This window comes from Stegodyphus dumicola, chromosome 1 (genome assembly GCF_044657685.1).
Source record: "Stegodyphus dumicola isolate Sdum_Otavi_A_Nest chromosome 1, ASM4465768v1".
NCBI lineage: Eukaryota > Metazoa > Arthropoda > Arachnida > Araneae > Eresidae > Stegodyphus > Stegodyphus dumicola.
In genome coordinates this window covers 126,349,499-126,372,618 of record NC_140768.1, presented here as the reverse complement: position 1 = coordinate 126,372,618, position 23,120 = coordinate 126,349,499, and the positions used below count along the sequence as shown (strand labels likewise).

Below are 23,120 nucleotides of genomic sequence, written 5' to 3'. Positions count from 1 at the left end.
TTATATCCGATACGTTTTTAGTGTTGAAATTTTAAAAACGTGGACATCTAATAGTTAAAAAAATCAAGCGATTTTCGAAAATTTCCGGAAATTATGTTACCATTTTCACACAAGTTTCGTTTAAAAGATGCTTTTCCACTTTACTCAGTTGTACGAACGAACAGACTATAAATAAACGAAGAATCATTTGAACATTAAATTAAAAAATATCGAAATCGAATTTTGGAAAAATAACTTCTCCATACTTGTTCTACATTGTCATCGACAGTGTGTATACAAGTTGGAACTCAATAGCTTTAGTTTTAGTTTTAGCTCAATAGCTCTTGTTTAATTTTACTAACAGTTATTGAGCCTTTCTTGAATTCTCTTATTTCCCCTCACACATCCTCGCCAGGAAGTAAATGAAGTAGGCGAACGAGAGTATTTAAACTGTTGAACCGAACGGTTTAGACAGAGCGTAATTTCGCTAGTGAAATCACTCGTTTGCTATTTTGTCTTACAGCTGTTAATCTTAGTAGCGGCTACCTATTCTGGCCATATAGTTAATACATCGCCCTTGTAGGTTTCTGAGTCAGCCTATTAGATTAAATTAAATTGTGTTGTTGTCTAACACTACATCTTTACCTTTTAAATTTATTGTTACCATTCAAGTTCTCACCGCAAGTGATGGTGTTTTAGTCGTATGCACATTTGACCGTGCTATCTGTTACTTCTTTGTGATAAAATAAAAGGCCTTTCACACCCTTTCCCCGTTGTGTTCATCTTCACCCCTGTACGAGAAGTCGCAATGTAACATCCAAGTAGATCTAGTTACCATTTCATACCCACAAAACATACTAGGTCTCACAGCTTATCAGGAAGTAGGTTAAAAATCAATGACAGAATTCCCACCACAGTGAAACACTAGGAATGAATTAAATAAAAGCTTATAATAAAGACAATCTTTATTGCAAGGATTCAAACGAATTACTAATACATGAACATTTGAGCAAATGGTTATACACGATTTTTACAAACAAAATCATTTTTGTCAATGAAAAAGAGCACTGCACCATTATACAAAATTTAGTTGCTAAGTCAGTTTACCTAAATGTGATCGTTAGGGCCAGAATTTAATTCCAGACTGCTAGTGGTATTTGGTTTTATAACATCTGCACTTTCTGTCAAATTCAATGGCATTTTGTGGTCCTTTTTTTCAACTTTTACTTTCTTAATAACAACAAATCCTCCATGTTTGTGCTTGATTTTTGTGATGTTCTGTTTTCTATATCTTAACATTTCGGACTCATTCAAACGTTTGTTGGTCATATGATTAACATTGTGGCTATTTTCAATCACGTAAGGAGCTTTAAGATGATGCGTTTTGATTGAATTATTCTGAACAACGTTACGCACAATATTTGGATTCGAAAGATGTTTTGTATTGTTTATTTGTAACAATTCTTTAGCTTGAACTCGAAAACTTATAGTAAAATTTTTATTTATGTGTTTTTCAGCTTCTTTTTTGGATTCTTCGATGCGAGATACGAAAGGATGGCTATTTTGTACTCGATTGTGAAACATTCTTTCGCTTTTAGAGTTTGGAATTATATTGTTTTCTCTCCTTTGCATATTTGTTTTATTATTGCTTGTTTTATGATTAGATATTTTTGTTTTGTTTGCTCTGGAACTGATTTGATTTGTGCGGTTGTTTTGTAAATTTTCACTCGTGTTCTTTTCTTGTTTTGCAGCTTTATCGTGCTTTTTACCTTTCTTTCGAGCAGCAATATTTGTTTTTAGCATATTCTTTTGTGCTTTTTCTATATTGAAGATAGAAAAAGAGTTTGCATTAAATGACAATCTATCTCCATATCTTCTACTGCCATTTAATTTCAAAATTTGACTAAATTCTGGAAAACGTATTCCTTTACTATTCACTGTAGAAAACCGTAATTCCTTATCAGTCTTTTCACCATTTCTAACCGCAGTTCGATTATAATTTCTAATGATTTTATTTGTAATTTTGGGAGTTTTTGTTGTACTGTTTAGCAATTTGGTAGTCTTTTTATTTGATGTTGTACTTTTATTATCAACTTTATTTTCATTAGGATCGTTATGTTGAATTTTTGATGCATTATATTTTTCTTTTTTAGACTCGTTTGATTTTATTTTTTCAAATTTCACCGTACTTTCTACTGAATGATAATTGAAATAGCTATTATTATTATTATTATTAATATTTCCCATTTTTACATAAGAAAACTTAGGAAAATCATAAACAATTTCGCCAAATTTTGCATTTGCGATGTATTTATTTTTTGTTGTGTTGTCTTGTGAATTTTTATAAGCAACAGGGATATCCTTCCCAGCACCATTCTGTGATTTGAAATCTTTTTTCATAACAGGACTCAATTTTTTTGTAAAATTATGTTTATGGAGTAATAAATTCTTTTGAATAATCTCCTTAACGTGTGAAGATTTTATCTCAATGGAGGGTTTTAATGTTGTAAAGTTTTTATCAGATAAATTAGGTGGAAGTATTTCAATTAAGGTCTTGTCGTTGTGATAGTTATAGGAAAGGACTTTTGCAGTTTTTGTCGTTGTGTGAACAAATGGCTTCAATCCACCAAAGTATCGCTTGTTTTGTCGTTGCTTCTTAATAGGTGTGCATTTTGCTGGCTTGTTTTGTTGATTTGTTTCTTTTGTTTTACTTGGTGACTTTCTATTATTTTTATTAGTATCAGCTGCATGTTTGGGAGAATCTGAACTTGAATCCTTTCCTGTATAATGAGAAGAAATTGTATTTTTAGGAAGTACATGTATTTTGATTGGAGAATTTTTCATGTGTTCCCATAATAAAACAACATAACGATCGAGGTAGTTAACCGCCTTTTGCAGTGAAGATTTTTCTGCAGATGGGCCCTGTTTGATATGTTCTTCACCATAACGGATTGGCTGCAAGTTAATTTTTTTCTCTGTAAATCCGTAGCCCGGAGTGGAAACACGTGATTGTTGGTTTCGAAAAAACTTTGTTGGATCCTCTCCTATGTGCTTATTTCTATTATGAATTTGCTGCAAACTGGTTTTCTTCGTCTCAAATCCGTTGCTCGGAGTTGAAACATGGAACTTTTGTTTCCGAAGAGATCTTTTTGGATCTTCTATGTGCTTGGGGTTGTAAGGAATTTCTTGCAGATTGTCTACTTCCGTTGCAATCCGGTTGCTCTGAGTTAATACACTAAGTTGTTGGGTGTTTGAACTGAAAGCTTGTAAAGTTTCAGCTGCATAATTATTTTGTAAACTCCCTCCACAGTCCACATTGTACCACCAGTCACACACTAGGTATTCCTGGTTAAACAATGTACCAATTGGGCACAGGAAAGTGCTTCTTTGTCCATTCTCGTGGCAAATATGGAAAACCTGTGAAAACAATTATTGAATATATAAAGTTAATGAGAATGTATAGCGTAAATTAAGATTTTGAACCAAATAATGGAATTTATTCACACAAATTAAAATTAGGTAAGATTTCATTGCTTTGATTTCATATTAAACTAGTGCCCATTTTGTTTTAAATGGATACTCCGTATTTCATTTTAAAAGTTAATTTTTAAAAATTTTATCGTGGTATCTAGCGTTGACCGAGCGTTACACAGAGACTTAATTTAGGGGGAAGGAGTACTTTTTCGAAACCTCAGGTAGGCAGTGATTTTCCTTTCGTTTTTGTTCAAGATGAATTATGCAAAATTTTACCAAGCTCAGATAAAACTATAGAACCATGTAGAACTAACACGGTGCCATATAGCGGCTTTAATACGAACTGGTATTTGCTTTGTTATCTGTTATGCAGTTAGCTAGACACCTCCCCCCCCAGGAAAGTTCTTTTGCTGCCTCTCTCAATGCACACACACACACACACACACACAAAAAAAAAAAAAAAAAAAAAAAAAAAAAATCAGATCTTTAAGATGTCAGAGAGACATACAGGAAATAAATAAAAGCTCGGCTTTCTTTTTAAATAAAATTTTCATTCCAATATTTTTAAAGTGCTACTTTGTTTGCTTTCCTGTTAGCAAAACCATCGAAGGTATTTTAGAAGTTTCTTAAATTATTTCAATTTTTCTTCTCTGGATAGCTCAGTATGTATTAAATGCAAAATATTCAGTTTTGAGTCTTAGTTGCTTTTTGACGGATTTATATATAGAAAAACATCCAGAAAGCACAACTAATGCTTGCAGCAATTGTGAGAAAATTCAACTTCAGTGTTTGGAATTTCGTTTTGGAAACTGTATTTTAGAATAAACTGTAAAAGTTCATAGCTACTTTCAGTTTTCGTCTTCAGAAATAAAGTAATAAAAATGAAACTCTGAAGTATTTCTGTTTCAGAGTAACAGGCATTCGTACATCCATTCAAAATTTGACGGAGTAAGTAAGGAAGACAGTAAAAACGTTAAACTATTGAAGTATCTTTGTAATTTCTTCGAATACTTTAAATACCAAATATAAAAAATTATCTCCTTAATCCAGTTTCGTATCACAATTCGGTATCTCATTATTCGTCACCTTACTAACGACTGAGTGGATAAAATAGCTAATCACTGCTAATTCGACCTGTTTTTAAAGTATGCTGATGACACCGTGGTTTTAACTAACTCCCTGAACCCTCAAAATGCTGTAGACAAGCTGAAGTGCCAAATTAATGAAATAGATGCATGGTGCAAGCTATGGAAGATTAAAGTGAACCCTTCTAAATGCAACATAGTGATTTACAGACGGTATAAAAAATGGTTCCCGCTAAATATTGACGTAAAATTTGACAATATCCCAATTCCTGTTCTAAATTCTTAGAAATATCTTGGGGTGCATATTGATAGAACTCTCTCTTTTTATGATCACCTGACTTACGCGACCAATAAAGCTAACGCAGCATTCATGGCCATCTACCCGTTATTATGACGAAATTCTAAATTGGAAAGATTAAAAGAACACTTTATATTACCTTAATTCGCCCAGTTTTATTGTATGCCGTACCGGCCTGGGCTACAGCAACGAAAACAGACAGACAGAAGATGAATGTGTTACAAAACAAGATACTTCGATCTATTACAAACGCTCCCTGGTTCATAAGAAACTCGCAGCTCTATGATGAGTTAAAATTCTACCAATTCAGGAACAGATTCTGACCACAGCACACAATTTTTTCACAAGTATGCAAAATTCTCCTTACTCTGCAATAAGAAATCTTACTACCTACGATACCCCTCAGGAGAGGGTTGTAAAACGCCCACTTTCAATCCACCACAACCCACGGTGGTGGTGATGTACATAATGTATAATGTAAATATTTCGTATTTCTTAGTATCTTATTTACTCACTTTTTTTGTCTAGTTTGTGTTTAGTGTTTTGTACCAAGGACTTTGTGATTTTTATAAATCATCTTGACAAAGCAAACTGTGCACCGTTTTTGTATATAGCCAAGTTTGGTGTTATTTTAAAATGTGTTTTTCGTGTTTCTTGAACGGACTTTGATTTTGCAAAGCCATTGAACTGTGTAATTTAAATATTTACGAACGTGGAAATTACTTACTCTTTGAAGTTCAGTAAGAATAATACCAGCTAAATTCCATTGTATTACGAGCCATACGTGACCGCATAAGTGTTTACCTTCAAAAGAAAATTATCACGTCTCAGTGTTTACTAAATTGTTAAAAATTACAAGTATTTTAGATATCAGCTTTTTGCGTCTCATCATCATAACCGCTATGCTTAAAGCAAGGATCAATCTGAATTTGACTTTAAGTCATGTGACTTTACGATGTAGTTGTTTCTTCTGCTCTATGCACGCTCACGTAGCTGCTAACTGTGTGTAAGACTTCAGCTGCACCTACTCATGATGTATTTACGAAGGCATTATTGCTTAAATGGACTAATTTCAGCATATTTGTTTAAATGCTTGAACTTTCACGAAAGAATGATTTTCCTGACTTGCCACCAGTGTTTCTTAGTTTTTTCGTCCTCAGGACGCGGCACACAAGACAGTGTGCCTTTGATTGAATTAAAAAAAATAAAGTAAGAGCCAAGGACCAAGATGTCTACTGGTGATTACTCTTTGTAGTAGAGGCCAGACTTTAAATTTACGATCCAGATCCAGATCCTGTTTCAAATCCCGGTCAACAGACTAGCTGTCTTATGCAGTTTACCTCATAACGTTATATTCAAGTATGTATTCCTTAATTTTAGTCCCGTAGAAAGATATCTCACCTTTCAGACAGATAACCGTAGTGAGCTTTACTGCAATTCAAAAAATCTCAATTAATCTTTCTGCTTCGAAAATTTATAAGATTAACCAGTAGAATATGTTTATTGTGAAAACTGCCTCCGTACTCTAGTTAATTACAACTAAGTCGCTCTCTTTTCAGAACGTGGAGACGACGTACGTGGACGTGTGATCCTTGGAGACTGCTCGTGTATTTGTGATCGTCTTGACTATCGATAAGAGAATTTTTTTTTTTTTTGCTTTTCTCTCCGAATGCTTTACTGTATTATTTAGAGGGTTCGGTGACTAGCTATTCGGCATGAAGGACGGAGAACCCGGATCGCTTCACGCATTATTCGCGCATTTTTATACGCTAAAAGAAGATGTTGATAAACTTCAAGAACTAAAGGAATCGACAGGTATCACCGAGGAACAGGAAAAATGTCTTAGCTCTATGCGAGCCGAATTGGAAGCGAAACATTATATGATATATCTCAAAGATGGTGTAGAAGTTCTAAATGAGGCATTTTCTAATACTAACAATCGGGAAAGTTCACAAAAGACAGACAACGGTTGGCAGTATGCACCCGTTTCAAAACGCGGTAGGAAACGTAGTAATTCGAACGAGGAAACGTACCCTCCTCTAAAATCTGCAAATCAATTCAATTCCTTACGAGAGGGGCCCACCAGCGGCCGAGCGGTAAAATCGCTGAACACTGGTAGTTTGGTCCGAGGTTCGAATCTCGCGAGCGGGCTGGCTGCATGGGTGTTTTCGTGGTTTTCCCCATGTGCAACGTATATACGAGCCAGTTTCCCTTTGAAAGTCCTCCACGAAGGCATCCCTCCCCTTAGGCTCATAGCCCTAGTGTGCTTTGCCATAATTAAATACACACACAAACCAAACCAAAACCTTACGAGAGGAAAACTTAGATGGCAACAGAATGGAAGAGGATAATATCCTGAAAGAAGATAAGGTTACCCCTAACCCAAATCCTTTCATTCAACCCAGAAGGTATGCCGGGAAAATTCCCCCGCTAGTTATCACTAAGACCATAAACTGGAAGGATTTTAGGAAAGAATTAAAAGATAACTTAAAAATTGAGAAATTTTTCAAAAAAGAAGGTGAAAATATGGTTCTTAAACTAAGCTCCGCCGACGATTATAAGAAGGTGCAGGATAAATTAGAAAAGGAGGAAACCCCGTATCACACCTTTTTGTTAAACTCAAAGATACAGATTGGTCATAAAAGGACTCACCACGGATTACAAGGCTGACGAAATTAAAGAAAAGTTAGAAGCTCAAAAAATACCAATAATTAAAGTCAAATCCATCACTAGAATAAGAGACGGTATTGCTACACAACTGCCGATTTTTTATGTTGAAACCCCCAGTAATGAGGAGGGTAAGAAAATATGGCAAGTTAAATACTTATGTGATATGAAGGTTACTATAAAATCTTATAAAGGTAGGCCCGCACCAACGCAATGCTGTACTGAATCGCATAAATCTTTCGAATGCCCATATAAAAATATAAAAAAACATGCAGCCCAGTGTGTCCTTTGCAACGGTTTGCACGCAGCGTGTATAGTCTTGATTGCCCCAAGAGGCCTGAAAATATGGAACATTCTTCCAAACACTTTGAAAACAAGAAAATCATACCCAGCGCCATGACTGAAAAAGCGAAACCTTATACTTGCTCTACAGGAGAGCCAATCAAAAAAGGCACCGACTACAAAACGTACGCGTCCGCCGCCGCCCCGAAGATAACTAGAAATAAACCCAAGCCAGGGGGACCGTGGTGAGTGAAGATCGGGTCTTATTTCGCTCTTCAGACAGCTCGTTTTTCCTCGTGTTTCTTGTTAAGCCTATTTTGGATTACGCTGCGATTGCCTATAATTATGCTTATCTTACGGCATTAATTGCTGGTTTTTGGTGATTGAATTTCACGATATGATTGCTTATTAAATTAATTATTTAATTTAGATAAGTAATTTACGCAATTAATTTTTCTTTTTCAGGATTTTAATTTAAAGTCATAGCGACTTGTTTAGATTTTGGATTGTATATTCCCGCATAGTTACCTCGAAGCTTTCGCTTCAGGTGATTGTCAGGGGCCTCGCGGGAATTTTCGCCAACAAATCCGCCTGTTAGGACACCGTCGAGTGAGCCTAATTCCGGGGTGTTGGACTCCTATTTCCGCAGGATTTTGATTTTCAATGCGAAGATGGATGCAGTGCTAGGTGCAGTGAAAGCGTAGATTAATGAGCTCGATCATGTCAAAGAGCAAAATGGAGAATTCCCTGTCACAGAAGGCAAGCTTTACACATTTTTACATAGTCTTGTCGATATGTTACAAGTGTTTAACACACAAATTAATCATGAGAAAACTAATACTAATGAAAACACGAATACCGTAATAGATGTCAGAAACATGAGTCAAAACTTAGAATATAATGATAGGGGTAGAAGCCCAATTAAACGTAATGAATTTTCACACTTGAACTCAGATAACGAGAAAACTGTCAATCAAGAAACTAGTTCCGAAGACGAAACGGAAAATAGCCGCAGAGGTGATTAGACTGTTAGGAAAAAAATCACAGAGTACAGTATAAAAAAGCAAAAGTTAAGTGATAGCCAAGCTATCACGTCCGGTGTCACCACTGCCTCCGATAACAATTCACAATCAAACACGGATGGCTCAGTTAAAAAAATTACAGAGCAAATTAACAATACTCATATTGAGAGTCATGAAATGGAAACAAATGATGCAGACATCAATCAAAATGACACTAGAAATAATGCCCCAGCCTCAAATAATGTTGTAAAAACATCTAATGCTAAAATCCCGCCTATTACTCTCAGGGAGACAGATTTAAACTGGGGGGAAATTAGCAAAGTATTTCATAGAAATAAATTAAAATTTTATGGACAGCAAATCCCTGATGCAATTAGTCATTGCAAAAACAATGATTACAAGGGTATGGTAAAAGTTTTAAACGATCTAGGAGTAGAACATCATTCGTTCAAGCTACCAGAAGAACGCAATTTAAAAGTGGTAGTGAGAGGTCTCACACATAGAACGCCTATGGAAGACATTAAAAAGGAATCTTACAGAATTAAATTATAAAGTGGAAGATGTAAAACAGATGACTCGCCGTAGGGAGGGAGTTGTCACGAAACTGCCTCTTTTTATTGTCACCTTGCCTAAGTCGGAAGACTCAAAAAGGATTTATCATGAGCAATTCTTTTGTGACATGAAAATTAAAATAAATGAGTACAGAGGACGTCAGGGGCCCCTGCAGTGCTTCCGATGTCAAGGCTTTAATCATACTCAGGAAGGCTGCAGGTATTCCCCTAAATGTGTCAGATGTGCGAAAGATAATTTCTCTCGAGATTGTCCTGATAAAGGCAAGCCAGATGTACCCTTACGTTGTGTGAACTGCGGAAAGGAACACACTTTAAGTTTTCGTTGCTGTGAAATGTTTCCTAAACTGAAAGTAGCCAAAGAAAATGCCTTCAGCAGTCGAGTGGTTGAAAACAAGTCATACGCGAAAGCCCTCTCTGCAGGAGTATATCAAGAGGAGCTCTCAGAAGCTAAGAAAGTCTTTGCAGACCTCGCGGAATTGGTGACCGTGATTAAAAGTGCAGGCTTTCAAATTAAGCAACAAGTAAAGCAATTAACTATCATAAGTCATGAGAATAACACCTCTAAAAATCCAAATAATGGGGAACAATAGAAATTTAAAGGCTCCTATTAACATAATGATTTGGAATGCTTGTGGCATTCACTGCAAATTAATGGAATTCACCGATTTTTCTCAATAACAATGACGTAGACATGGCTATGATAACTGAGACTCGTGCAAGTCCTAACATTAACATCAATGTCATGAACTTTAGATGCTATCGCACTGATAGACTCAATTATAGAGGAGGAGAAGTAGCGATTTATGTGAAGAATTCTCTTCAATCATGTATGATCAAACAATTCAGAAACAATGGTCAAGAATATGTTACTGTTTCAATCCTTCTGTCCTGTTATGGAAATACATATTTCACTTCTTTTTACGATCCGCCAGATTTTCCTCTAGATGCTGATTTGCTGAAAGTCTAATTTACCCGTTCCTGTAATATTAGCAGAAGACTTAAATACTAAGCACGAAGAGTGGTACTGCCGCAAAACGAACTTAAACGGTAAACACCTCTTGGAATTTCTAAATAACTATCCTATGTACTTCTTCGCCCCAGAAGAATTCACTTATCTGCCTCTCAATCCTGTTAGAGAGACATACTAGATTTGATGATCACTTCAGCCGCTCTTCCTGTTTCCATGGATGTCATCAATGATTTAAGTTCAGATCACTTACCTGTATTAGCCACTTTAGGCATACTTAAGGATCAAGCAAAACAGGAGAAAAAGAGATCACTGATTGGAAATTGTTTAACAGTATTTTAAGAAATAGCACTTTTCACCGCTCGGCACTCAGAACCACTCAAGACAAAGAACTTGCCGTTCATCAGTTCACTTATAGTATTACGAACGCAATCAATTCAGCTACCAAGAAAGTCCCTATAAATCAAATTTCGGGGAGCCTTCCCCCACAAATTAAAGAGAAAATCAGAGAAAGAAATAGATTACGCAAGACTTGGAACAGAACCTGGAATCCTAGTATCAAAAACTGAGATAAACAGATTAAATAGGGAAATCAAGCAACAAATCTAACAACTCAGAAATGATCTGTGGGATAGAAAAATTATGAATTTCAATGAACCAGGTAATGCATACTGGGCATTTGTGAGTAACTTAAAAGGAAAACCAATTGCAAACAAGCTCCTTCATGCTCCTAATTCTATAGCTCTCACGAACAAAGAAAAAGCAAATGTACTAGCAGAGCACTTCGAAAATCAATTTAAACCTAATGCTAGCCCATGTGATCTGGATTTTGCTTTTGATGTCAGATACTGTATTAACGACTGGTTAACCTCACCGGAAGACTTTGGAGAAAATTTAGAGCTCACTTCCTCGAGAGAAATACAAGATATCATACACTTAAAAACGTAAAAGCTCCTGGTTATGACGCCATAACAAATATAGCAATTTAAAATCTTCCGATGAATTACATAATCAGATATACCAGCATTCTTAATGCTTGTTTATGCAACAAATATCTTCCGATGGCCTGGAAAAGGCCAAATATGATCGTCTTACCAAAAGCTGGATTGGATACCTCACGACCCGAAGGGTTCAGGCCTATTAGTCTGCTTCTAGTCTTAGGGAAAATTTACGAAAGGATTATTTATCACAGAATGCAACCGTACTTAGAAAAACTACCAGAGGAACAGTTCGGCTTCCGCAGAAACTTATCCACCACAAAGCGATTGGTCAGATTGGCGGAATATGTTGGCGGAGCCCTTCACAATAAACTGAGCGGGGCCTTACTCATGCTAGAAGTGGCCAAAGCTTTTCACCGCGTCTGGCATGAGGGTCTTATTTTCAAGCTTAGATCACTCAGCTTCTCAAAAGAATTAATTTGTCTCATACATTCTTTTCTCAAAGGCAGAAGCTTTCATGTCGCTATAGGAAACGAAAATTCAGATGTAAAGAACATTGATGCTGGCGTCCCGCAAGGGTCAATTTTAGGACCTGTACTCTATCTATTTTTTGTCACTGACTTCCCCAAGATGGGTTCAAACTACAGTTAGTTTTTGGGCTGCTACGCTGATGACACGGCCTTAGCTGTCAAATCCATGTGCCCAGATCTTGCTATCAAGAAGCTGCAGCAACTTATGCCACAGATCGAATTCTGGTGCACTAAGTGCTGATCTCAATTAATGCTGATAAATCAAAGCTACTTATAATCAGGAAAAAACGCACAGCTGCCCAGGTCACAGAAAAACTCACTCTCTTCAACGTGGAAATCCCCAGAGTCCGAAAAGCGAACTATCTTGGAGTTATAATCAGGGATAAATTCTCTTGGAAAGACCACTTAATTCATGTGAGAGGTAAAACACTTGGTGTTATTCGAAGTCTAAACCCTATCCTGAATGAATTTTGTAAATTAGATCTGCTCCGTAAAAGACATCTATATGTCTCAGTTATTCGACCCATCTTTACATATGCGTCGCCAGCTTGGGCGACGATCAAAGATAATGATATTTATAAGCTTCAGGTTACGCAAAATAAACTGCTACGCACTTTCACAAATGCTCATTACTTTGTTTCCAACAAAACTTTACATAAGGATTTAAGGATTGAAAAGGCCTTAGAACATATTCACAGACTAAACGCAAATTTCTTCCAAAAAGCACTCAAGTGCCCCAACTTAAAGAAACTTAGAGTATTTGATTACATCATATTACCAGAAGATAAAGAACTACGGCCGCTTTCGGCACATATTGCACGAAACGCAAACTTCCCTACCTAATGTAGGAAATACTGCAAAAGAATTTGTAAAGAGTGTACATAGACTTCGTATTTATCCTTCTTATATCATTAGTTAATATTTATCTCATATTTTTTGTATTCAAGTATAATACTGTATTATGTATAAATAAAATGTGTCTGCTGAGATCTTGCAAGTTTCCGGCAATTTCGTTTTGTCAAGTATTATTTCACTATACAACAGTACAAATTCATGATTCAACTGCCTAGCACTTCTTCGTCTTGTCGCGCGCTCTATAGTTGCCTTCTTGGGCTTGTGGCCTCTTGTTGCCTCTTTTCTTCATCACCTCAATGCCTCAACTTTCCACCTCAGAATGTGCCTTCTGGCAATTCCTCATGAGCTGGAAACAGCGCCCTTAGCGCGCTATCCCAGCAATAATTTGTTTGATTGATTGATTGCCAGGAGGAAAAACCCCTCAAAATAATGACGAAAACGATATTGAAGGTTTTAATAGATTTATTAAAAATTTATACTCTCTGTACCTGCAATTTAAAGAAGCAGATGATCAGATGAATAAGTTAAGCGTGGCTCTTGAAGCCATTAAGATGTTTGATATGAACAATCATGTATAATGACATCCAAAACAACTTAGCATGTAACAGTAGGCATATTAACTATGCAAAATTTATGTTCCTTAACTGTAATGGCATAAAATGTGCAATTAACTGAAATTAAAGGCTACATTAATAGGGATAGCTTAGATATCGTTGTTTTTAACGAATCGCATCTCAGGACGACTGACTCCCTAAAGATCGCAAACTTCGATGTGTTTAGAAGCGACCGAATTCATAACCGTGGTGAAGGCACCGCCACAGCTACCAAAAGATACCTGAAATGTTGCAAATTTGCATTACCCATTTTTAACAGCATAGAAGCATGTGCATGTGTTCTGAATAGCATAGGAGTAGAATATCTCATAGTTTCGATTTATAAGCCACCCGGAAACTTGTTCAATACGCAGGACTTAGATTATATTGCAAGGTTGGGTTATCCTACAACCATCACAGGTGATATGAATTGTAAAAATACTAATTGGAACTGCAGGACAAACAACCAAGATGGAATTGTTTTAATTAACTACATAATAAACAATAATGTACAAATTTTTGCTCCTACGGAGCATACGTATTGCCCTATGATTAGCAGCAACTCTGATATCTTAAATATTATGCTTACTTTTAATGTTTCACAACAGCTTTATCTCAGTGTGGACAATGATTTATCCTCTGATCATTTACCTGTTCTTTTTACCCTCTACGGGCTACAACATGGATTACCTCCCATGAAGAGTAGGACTAATTGGATTCAGTACCAGAATGAAATTGATAATAACATCACTCTTAACGCAAATCTTAATTCAAAAGAAGAGATAGACACTGCTATCCAAAGCTTAAATATTAAAATCCAGAATGCCTTAAAAAACGCACAGTTTTTTAAAAATGAAGACATGAACCTCCCCTACAAAATCAGATTAAAAATTAAAGAGAAAAACAGCCTTCGGAAGATTGTTCAGAGAACTCAAAATCCGCAGGCTAGAAGAAATTTTAATAAATGCAATAAAGAACTTAGGCTCATGATGATTAATTATCGTTCAGAGGAATGGGATAATGTCGTAGACAGCCTGTTCCACACAGATTCTATTGTCTGGAGAATTAGTAAAGTGCTCAGAAAGGAAGAGAATAACACTAGTCCAATTAAACATAACAACCAGGCTTTTCATAAAGCTGAGGATATTGCAAACATCTTCGCCAGTGATTACGAAGATCAATTCATTTTAAATCAGTTCCCCAATCCAAATGATCGAAAAACATGTAAAAGATTACATTGCTACTAATAGTCGCAGTGTAGGAAATCTCTTCACCCCCAGACAAGTAAATGATTGTCTTGATGTTTTGAACCCAAAGAAAGCGGCCGGTTATGACGAGATTTGTAACAAAGGCTTCAAGAACCTGAACAGGAAAGGGGTAGTCCTCATTACAAAAATTTTTAACGCTTGCTTAAATTTAAACTACTTCCCTCGTATCTGGAAACACGCTACAATTGTAGTCATAAGAAAATCAGGAAAAGACGGGTCAACTACGAGCGGTTATAGACCAATTAGCTTGCTCCCTGCTCTTGCTAAATTATTTGAACGTATTATTGTAAATCGAGTTAAAAACTTCATTGCAAGTCACAACTTGCTAAAGAATTACCAGTTTAGTTTCAGACCGGGTCATTCTACAGTTCACCAAATCACAAAAATTACAGAAATTATTGGACAACATCTAAATAAGAAATAGACTGTTGCTGCCCTATTTTTGGTTATCGAGAAGGCTTTTGACCAGGTTTGGCATGCTGGCCTCCTTGTCAAAATGATAAATATCAATTTCCACCGGACCTCATTACCACAATATTCAGCTACCTGAACAGTAGAACCTTTCAGGTCAAAATTAAAGATACTTTATCCAGCAAGAAAATTATTCAGGCCGGTCTTCCGCAAGGAAGTTTACTTTCGCCAATATTATTTTGTTTTTACATCAACGATATCCCAAATATCCCAGATACTACTTTTGCCTGCTATGCGGATGACCCCGCGATCATGTACAGTTCTATCAGGCCATCAGAGCAAGAGATAAGCTTCAAAAAGCCGTTAATATCCTCACCAAGTGGTTTTTCACATGGAAGATCAAAACCAATGCAACTAAGTCCCAAGGATATTTTTTAGATACAACCTCAAAGAAGTGAACAACATAATACTAGATGGCGCCACAGTACCCACAGTTAAAATATTAAGTATTTGGGTGTGATTCTTTGACGACAAACTTGCATTCAGGCCAGCACCCCTTCTGTACTTTCGATTTGGTAGTGCTGGCATGAGGTGTTGCTGTTGATTAAAGAAATTGTTCTTTCTGTCTACGGCGTTGCTTTTCTTGCGATTTTGTGAAGTAAGGGAAAACGACATTGCTCTCACTACTGAAGCTGATCCTGAGTTGCTGTCGTCTCTTCTTGATGTTCACGATAAGTATGTTTTCTTTATTCTTTTCGCCATTAGGTTAAAAGTTAGGATTCATGCATATCATGAACAAGGAGGCGATTGAAAACCGTATCAAATCTGTGTGTGATCACAGAAATCTGGAAGTTACCTGCGATAACTTAGAAAAACTTAAGCAACTTATGCTTTCTGAGTTTCATGCTTATCAAAATTCATTTAATCCAAAAAATGCGACTGAAGTTCACTTAGCCCACGTCAATGCTATGGAAAAGGATATACAAATCTTAGAATTATACATTAATGAAATGAAACAAAAAGAAACCCTAAATAATCCAACAGAGGAAACAAATCAATCTGATATTACTGCTAGTCAAAAATCTAGAATCAAAAAGAAAACCACAATAGATAAAGAAGGATACATAACCCCTAGAAAAACTCATAAAATAACTCTATCAAATTCCGAAATTGAAGAACCAGCTCAAAAAAATAAATTCGAGGAACTAAACCCTGAAGACAATATGGAAGCAGAGGAAGGTGAATTTATTACACCCAACAAAAAAGCAGGACACATTCCCCCTATAGTCTTAGCAGACTTAACGGGGGATTGGGATAAGATGAAAGAAGATTTTGAAGAGCAATTAAATATAAAAAAATATCGTGGAAACCTAAGTGGAGGTACACTAACCATAAGAGTTTATGACTCAGACCACTACCGCACAATTACTGAATACCTAACTAAACTACTTATTCCTTTTCATACTTATAAACTCAACAGTGAAAAGCCTATCAAGGCAATAATTAAAAAACTTCCAAAAACAGCTAATATGGAACTAATCAAAAACGAAATTGCCCAAGAAGGTATCCCAATTAAAAAAATTCGACAAGTAATTCACACTATTGAAGGAAAGAAAGTTCATCTTCCTGTTTTTATAGCAGAATGTACTAGAAATAAAGTAGGTAAAAGAATATATGATCTAAAGAAACTCAGAGGTCTGGATGTCTTCATCGAGCCTTTTAAAGCTCGCCCTGGACCCGTGCAGTGCCATAAGTGCCAAAGGTACGGGCACACACGGGACAAATGTCACTATAAACCTCGCTGTTTAAAATGTGCAGAGCCTCATGAAACATTCACTTGTAAACAAACAAAAAATGACAACAAACTCCCTGTCTGTGCCCTCTGTGGGCAAAATCACGTTTCTTCCTTCAAAGGTTGCAGTAAACATCCTTATAATGTTCAGAAGCAAATCGAAGAATCTAAAGCTTTCAGAGAAGAAAAGAAAAAAGAACAATTTAAATTTAACAAAAAGGATTTTCCTTCACTCCCTGAGAACAAACCAAAAATGCATGGAATACTTCCAAGGAAAATGAAAACACTAGTAAAACAGAAGACACAAACTCAAACCCACTTGGCTTTTTTGACTGGATAAAAATCCAATTCACTCAAGTTAAGGAATTCTTCCAGAAATTTAAAACAGCAAAAACAATATTAGACAAACTAGAAGTCGGTATGGCGGCCTTCGAATATTTCTCAAATCTAAACTATGAATTTTAATCAAACTCATAGTCAAATAAATTTTATCTCAGCTACAAATAGCTTCTTAAAGATTTGTTACTATAATGCAAACGGCATCAGATACCAACAAGTGGAAATTTCAAATTTTCTTACTAGACATAACATTGATGTTATGCTAGTAAATGAAACCCATCTCCACTCTTGCAACAAATTTAAAATACAAGGCTACCGCATCTACAGAAAAGACAGAAGACATAATAGAGGGGGAAGAAACGCAATTCTCATTAAAAACCATATCAAAACAGCCAAATATGATTTAAATCCCGCTTGTACTATAGAAAATGCTGCAGTACTTATCTATAGTGGTTTTAGAGAACCTTTTCTTTTTATCTCCGTCTACAATCCCCCCTCCAGCACTCTTGATCTCAATAATCTGAAACTACTTACTAAAAATAACTACCCCACCTTAATAGCAGGTGATTTAAATGCTAAACATTCCTCTTGGAACTGTAGAGTCACAAATAGAAATAGAGAAAATTTAAGCAACTTCATCCACAATAGTAACATCAATCTCATTGCTCCCAATCACCCAACGCACTATACGCACAACGGACTAGGGGATATTTTAGATATAGTTTTGATGAAAAACTTTCCTAATATTCCTAATCTTGATGTTCTCCCAGAACTTTCGTCTGACCATCTTCCTATAGTCTTCAACTTCTATGGATTTTATCCCCCTCTTCCTAAAGCTCATACAAAAGTTAATTGGTATATGGTTACCGAAGAGCTAAATTCTGTTAACAGCAGAGCCACACTTCGTTATGACTGCGATATTGCGCTGGAAATCACCAGATTAAACTCCAAAATTGAAAACGCTATCAATAATGCTACCTATACAGTCAAGAATAAAAATCCCTATGACATCCCAGAAGAAATTAAATCCCTTATACAAGAAAGAAATAGACTTAGAAAAAGATGGCATATTACTCACAATCCTACTGAAAAGCGTCATATTAATTATTTAAACAGAAAAATAAAAGAAGACATCGCCACCCATCGATCAAATTCGTGGGATAATTTCCTAGAAAACATGGATCTTTACCCAAACTCTGTTTGGAAAGTAGCTAAATCACTCAGAAATCTTTCACCCAATCAAATTCACCCCCTGTATCACATGGGCAAAATTCACCACTCCGAAGACTCCATAGCTGAAATTCATGCAAAAGAATTAGAAAACATTTTTAAACAACATGAAAATAAAAATTCTGATCACGAAAAAGATATTAATTACTCTGTCAATAGCATCCTCAACAGTCCCAGCATTAATTTTTTTATGCCTGCATCTCCAAACGAAGTTCAGCAAATTATTAAAAAATTAAAGAAGCGCAAAGCTAAAGGATATGACATGATTTCTAATGAAGCGTTGCAAGCTTTACCTAGAAGATGCATAGTCTTAATTACAAATATTTTTAATGCTTGTATTAGACTCAGCTACTTTCCATCGCAGTGGAAACATTCGATCATTGTTACGATCCCGAAACCAGGAAAAGATCCAAAGCTAGCAAAAAATTACAGACCCATCAGTCTTCTGCCAGCGCTTGGAAAAGTTTTCGAACGAGTACTTAGTGCTCGGCTCACCAATCATCTAGAACGCCTTAATCTAATAGACAAGCATCAATTTGGATTCCGCAAAGGCCACAATACCACACATCAAATATTAAATTTAATTGAATTTATTGCCCAAGAATTTACAAAAAAGAACGGAGTAGCGGTATGCTTCCTCGATTTCGAAAAAGCTTTCGATCGAGTGTGGCATGCTGGCTTACTTCATAAGCTATCTAACTTCCTTTTACCAAACAGCTTTATTAAGCTTATGCATTCTTATTTTAAACATCGTACTTTTCAAGTGCGCTGTGGTGAAGCAATCTCTTCAAAAAACGTGATTTACAGTGGAGTAGCTCAAGGCAGTGTTTTAGGACCGAAGCTTTTTACAATATTCATAAATGATATGCCTCTACCTTTTCATTCTAATATACTCAAATATGCCGACGACACAGTCATCCTCACCAGTTCACGAAGTCCAAATAATGCTTTAGAGAAACTTCAGCTCCAAGTCAACATTATTAACAAATTTTGTCAAGACCGGAAAATCAAACTAAATACTGATAAATGCTGCGTAGTTCTCTTTCGCAGATACAGAAAAAATATCCCAGTGAATATAAATATCCGACTCAATAACCAAGATATTCCTGTTGCCAACTCCTATAAATATTTAGGTGTCTATATTGACAAAACCCTAAATTTCAAAGATCATATTCAATATGTTACAAATAAGGCTAACGCTGCTTTCATTGCTCTCTACTCATTAATTGGAAGAAACTCTAAGTTAAACCTCCGTACCAAGAAAAATATCTACATCTCACTTATTCGACCAATAATCCTCTATGCAGTTCCAGCCTAGGCTACTGCCCGAAAAATAGACAGACAAAAATTAAATGTACTTCAAAACATAATCTTACGTAGCATAGTGAACGCACCCTGGTTCGTGCGAAATTCTCAAATTCACAAAGACCTGGATATCAATCCACTTCACGACCAAATCCTAATTTCTGCACACAACTTCTTTGAAGATATGAGAAATTCTCCCTATGAAGCTATTAAATCGCTTACAGATTATGACCCTACTATTGAGAACGTAGTGAAAAGACCTCGAACGATTCACCACAATTCTAAGTGGTGGTAGTGTATATATTGTATAAAAAAAAAAAATAAATAAATAAATAAAAATTTAAAAAATTTAAAAAAAAAAAAAATTACTATTCCTTTGCAGTTACTATTCAAGAAAGATGAACTTTGCAAAATTAGGACTTTATTTTTCATCGATGAATTCTTCGTTTTACTACTTATTTAACCAAGATTTTTACTTTTTATTTTTACTATTTCGTATCGTGTGTTTTAAAATCAAAGTTCGTGGTAACACCAAGTGCTTACTCTCACTCATTAGCACTAGTGAGCTACATGACCTCATTTTCACCTTTTACAGTTTCCTATTCATTTAATGATTATATCGCAAGTTTAGAAGATTTTCAAGTGTTTCAAAAGACATAAGACTCTTAAATTCACAAATAGATGTTGCTTTTACTATGTTCGAACTTTATTTATTGCCAAAAACTACAAAAACTTCATTTTTCGAACTCTGACTCCTCGACCAATCTAAATGCCGGACGCTGATCACGTGTTCCTGCTCTTCTTGACTCACGCAGAAGCTTAGACTTTCATTTCGCTTCTCGCCACCATTTACGTATATCCCATGCCATGATATGCAATTTAGCAAAACTTATTTTATGAGTTCTCTCATTTATTGATCTCGCCTTCGGGCGCGGTGTATTTTAAATACACCTCTTAAATTTTTAACTTTATGATATGGTAAAATGATAATATACTGGTAAGAGCTCCTAGTAGCTAAAGCCAGCAGTAAAGATATGATCCAAGATCCAAAGCATTCAGGCCGCATATTATGTATATTCGTGAAAAAGCTCATAAAGCTTTTAAGTTTATTTATGCCTTAATAGGGAGACATTCAAAATTACAACTAAGTACTAAGAGAATTCTCTTTCTTCAAGCTATAAGACCGATTTTACTGTACGCAGCACCAGCATGGGCCGCTACAGCCAGGTCAAATCGCCAGATTTTGCAAAAGATTGCAAAATAAATTTCTTAGAACTATTACAGACTCACCGTGGTTTGTAAGAAACATTGCAATACATCGTGAGATGAAAATCAAACCATTAGATAGCGAGATCTTAATTGCTTCACATAATTTCTACACCAAATCCGATAATTACGAAAATGAAGCTGTGCGTAGCATAGGAGATTATGACTTTACAATCATTCAACGTTACAAAAGACCAAGAACTATACACCATAACGAGTTGTGGTGATCGATGTACATAGTGTATATACATTTTTTTTTCTACTTTTCATTGTTTACTCTTATTTATCTTTACTTAATTACTACTGGCAAAGCGATATAGAGTTTGCTCCCCCGGGGGCAGCACTTTGATTTGTATTATGTGTTAAAAAATTTCAACGATTGGTCAGTGCAACTATGGCCCGCCCACTTCTGTTATATGCCTCAACTACTACGAGTTTCCCTGGGTCTGCCTTCAGCCTTCGTGGGTGAAGGTTTTTTTTTTTTTTTTTTTTTTTTTTTTTTTTTTTTTTTTTTTTGCTCTCTGTGTTAGATGGAGAACAACCATGGTCCTTTGCCGTCGGGCACTGCTATTCCTCCGGATAAACCGTCGATTGCTGAACGTAACCTGCCTCCTAAATACTGCCGAAACAATTATGGATACTTCTACTACTGAGAATGGAGACATGGATACATCAGACTTTGACTTCGCAAAAGCTATCGCGGATACGGTGATGGAAATCAAAATACTAGAAGCAAGTATTGAGCAAAATAGACAGATGAAAATACAAATGGAAGCTATACGCTGTGTATCGGATCCGGACCAGCATACGTCTATCTTCGCAAAGAATATCCGTGAGATGAAGAAAACGTTGGAGCACCTGAAGGGTAAGTTGACCTTTTATTCAAAACAGTGTGCTAGAAATCCCTTAGATAGCCTTGTTAAAAACTTAAATGCAAACTTAAACCTAAACTCTAAACGTAAGAAACAAGATATTTCAGATTGTTCAGATGAGAATTCGAAAACTGAGGATGGCTTTGTTAAGCCCGTAAAATACGCAAAGCAGGTCAAAAATACCAATACCCCTCAGACATAGCCACCAGAAACAAATTCAGTCCTCTGGACTCCACTAATAATATTCATGACACCCAGACTGCGGATAACAACGCAAATCAACCATCCACCTCAGCTCAAAATTCAGATAGATCCTTCACAGACAATTCTCAATCCAAATCAGTTCCACCAATCATGGTTAAGCCTCCAGAAAACTATAATTTTAACCCGTATTTAAAATTCTTGGCAGACCAAACAAAAGCAAAATGTTTCGGAAAAATCAGTGGAGAATTCCTCAAAATTTTACCAGATATCCCAGATGACCACAGAACACTTACACAGTTTCTAAAGGACAAACACGTAGAACATTACATTGAAAAACCCCAAAAACCAACGCCCTATAAAAGCAGTCATCAGAGGTCTACCAATTGACATGGAAATTACTGAAATTTGTGATATACTAACAGAAGCTAAGTGTGCTAAATTGCTTTTACGATAAGCAAGTTATGCTTCAGATAAGTTAAATCGCTAATTTGCGCAAGTTATGCCAGTGTTACATGCTACCACATTGGATGTCATTCAGCACTTCAAGTGCACAGGTTTATTCCAACACTTAGATTTATTTTTCACTTTTTCGCGACAACAAAGATAACGCCCTCATTTATTATTGCAAATTAAATCTTGCTTAATCCTTTCTGGAATTTTTTCGAGGAAATAAGTGTTTAAGATTTGCATCGTAATTTTTAATATAGATGTTTTCAGTTTCTATGTATTTTTGCCTTGTCGCGAAGTGAAAACTGAATTAATTGAATGAGAAATACTAAATCGTCTGTGAAAAACTGTTTCTTTTCTGTTTTGTTTGCTTAATTTCTTTTATACATCATTTTAGATTTATTATAGTATTTGAATAGAACATTTGACAACGATTAGATAATTCTTCAAATGATATAAATTTTGTGCATTCTGAGTTATAATAATCGATTGTGGCACACAGGACTAATCCACAAACTTAGCAACTATCTGCTACCAGTGAGTTTCATTCAGCTCCTTATCTCATATCTTAAACGCAGGACTTTTCAAGTCAAGTGTGGAGATGCTACTTTTATCAAGAAAATAATATATAGTGGAGTCCCACAGGGAGCGGTTCTCGCCCCCTGTCTTTTCAACATCTATATTAACGACTTGCCAAGCCCTCTTGACTGTAAAATTTTGAAAT

At 35.9% G+C, this 23,120-nt stretch overlaps 1 protein-coding gene across 2 annotated transcripts in view; it reads right to left on the bottom strand.

Moving 5' to 3' along the window:
• Positions 1 to 932: 932 nt before the first annotated feature.
• The window catches only part of LOC118186801 (uncharacterized), a 59,203-nt gene continuing 37,015 nt past the window's right edge, over positions 933 to 23,120 (bottom strand). For both annotated transcript variants that reach the window (XM_035356952.2, XM_035356951.2), the window contains exon 5: positions 933 to 3,396. In XM_035356952.2, coding sequence (XP_035212843.2) covers positions 1,087 to 3,396 — 2,310 coding nt within the window. In that variant the 3' untranslated portion in view covers positions 933 to 1,086. The remainder of the gene's footprint in view (positions 3,397 to 23,120) is intronic.